The 4,705-nt window shown below is 52.5% G+C and overlaps 1 protein-coding gene across 1 annotated transcript in view; it reads right to left on the bottom strand.

Annotated features, from left to right (window-relative positions):
• The window catches only part of F8 (coagulation factor VIII, procoagulant component), a 27,637-nt gene that overhangs the window by 13,215 nt on the left and 9,717 nt on the right, over positions 1–4,705 (bottom strand). Inside the window, exons 7-10 of the mRNA XM_009331644.1 lie at positions 3,932–4,153; positions 3,418–3,652; positions 2,146–2,320; positions 1,056–1,149 (exon numbers count right to left, since the gene is read on the bottom strand). Of these exons, the coding sequence (XP_009329919.1) occupies positions 1,056–1,149; positions 2,146–2,320; positions 3,418–3,652; positions 3,932–4,153 (726 nt within the window). The remainder of the gene's footprint in view (positions 1–1,055; positions 1,150–2,145; positions 2,321–3,417; positions 3,653–3,931; positions 4,154–4,705) is intronic.

The raw sequence follows: 4,705 nt of genomic DNA on the forward strand, positions 1-4,705 counted from the left end.
TGAGCATTCAGCACGATCTTGCACTTAGAAAAAGGCTTTGCTCTGCTCCAAGCACCCAGCTGAGCCACCGTAAGAGCATGGTTTGCAAAGCTCATGTGTCAGGGTAGGAATAGCTCTTTTTATTTATAATCCCCTAAAGAGCATCATCCCTGTGGCTCCAGGACCATGACTCGCCCACTTTCAGAGTTTAATTACTGGCAAAGCTGGTGAGCCATGTCTGGCTGGGGGATCTTGACAGATGGGCAAGGACAGGGCTCCCAGCTCCCTCGTGTGGCTTGGCTCCTTTAGTCCTGCCAGTTGATGTCCCTTTTGACTCTCCTGAAGGAAAACCTTAATTTAGATAGTAACAGGTCACAAAGCTGACCTAGTTCGCTGAACTCCTTAGCAGCTGCTGTCCCGGTTCTGCTGCCTCTGCTGCAGCAGAGGAGCTTTTCTCCAGCCTCTGCAATTGCTCCCGTCATTGTGACGCACCCAAAAGGGCAGAGAGGAGGAGGGGAGAGGGATAGGGCACGATTTTGCCCTGATGGGATGTGGGATGGCCTTGCACAAGTTGTGATCTTGGGAGCATGCTGGCAGGGGATGAAAACAGGTCTGCAAAAGGGACCTGGTAACTCAACAAGCCTGGAGCAAAAACCGCAAAGCTGTGAGAGGGAGAGTCTGAATCATAATGAACCCCCCACATTAAAGCAGGGCAGGGGGGATCCCAGGGAATGAGGACTGTAAGCAGACTGGCAAACACAGGCAGGATCACCAGGGTGGTTCCTGCCTTGTCAGGAAGTGGAGGCCTCCAGGATGGACCAAACAACATGGTCCCAGCTCCCCGGTTGACAATGCCCCTTCTTCCAGTCATCATCCAAGCCTTCCTTAAAGACAAGGTTATAGGGCACCAAGGGGGACATGAACCAAGAATCATCATACTCTCTGGGATTGCAGGGCTTAGGCACTTGGATGGATGGGTTGGACAAGCAGTTTTACCATGGGCTGCAGGAAGCTCTCCTGGCCCTGAAGAATGGCAGTAGCCAAGTGATGCCCCAAATTCTTGTGGCCTGCCTTACCTTGAGAGGGCTTCATGGCATGGTATGGCCTTACGCTGGTGAGGCCGTGAGGGTAGATGTTGTATGGTCGGCTTGCCAGGTTCCTGAACACGATCTGAAATGAGGACAGCCCGCAGGAATGTTTAATGCTTTCTGAACGTTGTGAGGAGCCTCGCTCAAGGCTGCCCTCAGTGTCCTCGCAGAGAGGGAAATGCTGGGCAGTGGCGCTCTGGGATTGACTACCTGCCAGTGTCGAACGGGGAGGAACCCGGATGTGTCTGGGACCACAAAGTAGGAGTCAGAATAGAAGAAATGACTGTTTATTTCTCTACCAGTCTACACTGTCCATCTTTCCGGGAGATGCCCATTTTAGGGAGGGCATGAAAATATCAGATTTATTAAAGAGAAAGTTGCTGTCTTTAGTGTCACTTTGCATATGAGACAGAAGAGGTCTGTCAGTCCAGGAGGCCTCAGAGGACCAAGACACTAAGTATGCACAGCAGTCAACAGCTTCAAAGTGCTCCTCACTTCTCTGCATGAAGCCCTTCACTTATTTATCTAAATAGCTCTGTTGGGGCTTTGCCACAGGTGTTACCTTCAGCTCCATGCCCACAACTGTGCAGGGAACCCCAGGCAGGGAGCAGAAATGTGAAGCTCCTGGAAATCATCCCATTCCTCCTAGCAGCAAACAAGTCAAGTGGTCAGTAGAGGCACTTGGGGAGACACAAGCGACAGTCCCCAATACTGTATGGAAAGAGCACACAAATGGAGAAGAGTGGAGGATGAGAGGACACTCCTGCCTCAGAAGAAGGTGCTGGATGCCATGTGTCATGGATTAATTCACACGATTCCTAAGACGCCTGCAATGAAGTCAAATCAAGGGGACTGGGCCATATCCTGTGCATCTCTGCTGATCTCACCGAGTATTTAGCTTTAGCTTTCAGTAACATCTGCCCTTCCGGTGAACTTTGGACATTACCAAACATGATAGAGCACCTCAAGGACTTATGTCAGACCTTAGCCACAAACCAAGAGCTATTAGTATGAACAGCATCAAGCTTTGAAGTTTCCCCTTCCAGTCCCTCTTTGTGGAAAGCAATCTTTCTCTTACCTTAAACTGATCTCCAACCTCCCCCTTAATGACAGGCCCCAGAATTCCCTTGTCCAGTTGATCTGACACCTTGCGCTTCTTGAAGGTTGCATCCTCGTACTCCACAAACATCACTTTCTTATACTGTGAACCAATCCGCTGAGGGCCAGCCTCCAGGAACAGGCTTGTGATGTTTCTGCAGCCAAGGCAGAGAAAGAACAAATGGCCACATGCGGGATGCTGTCAGAACCAGAGCAAGACCTTCCATCATCCAAGGACCTACACAGCTGCCTGGGGACTACCAGTGCACAGTGGGGACACCCATCCCTGCAATCACAATATGCATCCTGGGGAATAACGTTTCAAGTGATTCAGTGCTTCTTTAATGGAGAAAGCTTCAACTAGGTAGCACAGTAGCAGCCTTGGGCTGACACTGCCCTGTCTTGAAGGGAACTGGTGCCTGTGAGAGCTGAGAGCATGGCAGGTTGTCCTGTGTCAGGGAACGCCCCCAGTATATGGACATAAGGCAACAGAGCAGCTGCCTTGTCTTGATCATGCCAGCTCCTTCCCAGGAGCAAGGCCAGTCCTAAGCTGGAGAGGACATCTCCTCTGGCTTACCCTGAGAGGGGCTGCATGTGGGTATTTCTGCCCTGCATGCCTTCCTCCAGCGGCCGCTGGCTGGGATCCCCATCTAGGGCAGAACCTGGTGACCCCACTAGCAAGCCAGCCCCAACTCACATAGCCTGTGTCAGCAGAGTGACGTCAGGACTGGTGACAAGTGTCATCACCATGCAGGGCTGACTAAGGTACTTCTGCTGAGATACTGCACTTGCATCACCTCTCCCTCCAAGAAGTGAGGCAGCAGCAGGGGCTAATTGCCTCTGCCATCTAAAGCAGGTCCTTCCAGACAGGGCAAGGAAACCCACACCCTGGGGCTGGGGGCACATGTCCTGGCTGTGCAGGACCTCCTGGCTGGAGAGTGAGAAGGGTCACCAGGCGTTGCTGCCTGTTCAGAAGGGGCTGACCCCAGCGACCTGGGCGACAGAGACGCAAATGCCCTGAGGACAAATGCCTCTGCAGGGCATTTGGCAAAATGGAGCAAAGCCAGGTCCTGCCTTCCCATAGCCTCCCCAAGACCATCCTTGTCCTGCATCCATACTGTTAGCGTCAATTAGGAAGAACAAAACTGTCCAAAGAAACTGGTACAAAGAAAATAAATTTCTGGGGAAAAGGGGAAGAGCTGGCAAGGCTGCCTCAAGGAGCAGCCTCATGGGCACACATGCCCACTCTCACCTATCTAGAGACACTGGCTTCACAGGGGCATAGTCCCAGTCCATTTCCTCAGCCGCGATGTAGTGAGTCCAGGTCACAGGTTTCTCTTTGGCAAAAGAGCGCACTTGGATCGCATGATAAGTTTCCTCATCTTCTTCAGGGTAATCCATGTCCTCTGGCTCATCTGACAGCTTCCCCATCTTCATGAGGCGCTCCTCCAGGCACTCTTCCACCTTCACAATGGCCTCCATGCCAGCTGGGTTCAGACAAGATGGGCAGAAAAGGTCACAGTGACATGCCAGCACAGGTGCACACTCCCCCAGGCTCTGCTTAGGAAATGTCCTCTCCACCACTGTCCCCATCAAATGGGCCATCACATGAGTCAACCTATGCCATCGTGGTCACGGGCCAGATTGCACGTGGATGTAACACTATGGAACAGGAGGGGCCTTGGAGCTGCAGCACTGCATAGAACCCTGAGCCTGGGCCATCCCCTGAACTTCTTTTCCCCTGAGCTCTTGCAGAATAAGGTTACCTTGCTGATGGGACAGTATCTGGCAGAACAGCCGAAACCAGCCAGCTGTTCCTGGCATGGTCTGGGCTGTGAGATACGTGGCAGGGGAGATTTCTAGGCTGCTGAGACGGTGGCTTCTCACCAGGAACGTGTGGGCTTCGAAGAAGATGGAGTGGACTTCTGGCCCAGTGCCCAACCCAATCACGTGCCATTGGACCTGCTTCTTGAGGCACAGTGTGAGACCTGCCAGGAGAGAAGGAAAGCACCCAGGAGTCAGCACTGTGTCCATCCCTTGTCCCCACTCTTGGTGTCATGGAGTCAGAGCCTGACACGGGCTGAGTAGAGTCCCCTGCCCTGCAAGGTGGTGGCTTCAAGCTGGAGAAGTTGCCTGTGAATGTGGACTGTCTGAGCAAAACAGAAGTGTAGGCCACATCATCCCCCTGAGAAAATGAGACTAGATTTACAGAGTGGGAAACTTTGGCAAGGGCTTTGGGAGGTGTGTTGATGGGAGCTCACAGCAGGATGCAGTGGCAAAAGAGGTAGATCTTATGTTGCCAGTAGAGGTAGACCCTTATGTTGCCAGTCCAGATCCACCTGAGCCACTTCAATCTTAGCAGCCTGATCCACCTGCTGGTTGTTTTGATGTTCTTCAGTGGCCCGACTCTTAGGTATGTGAGCATCTACGTGACGGACTTTTACAACCAGGTTCTCCACCCAGGCAGCAATATCTTGCCACAGTGCGGCAGCCCAGATGGGTTTGCCTCTGCGCTGCCAGTTACTCTGCTTCCATTGCTG

This window comes from Pygoscelis adeliae, unplaced genomic scaffold (genome assembly GCF_000699105.1).
Source record: "Pygoscelis adeliae isolate BGI_AS28 unplaced genomic scaffold, ASM69910v1 Scaffold79, whole genome shotgun sequence".
Taxonomy (NCBI): Eukaryota; Metazoa; Chordata; class Aves; order Sphenisciformes; family Spheniscidae; genus Pygoscelis; species Pygoscelis adeliae.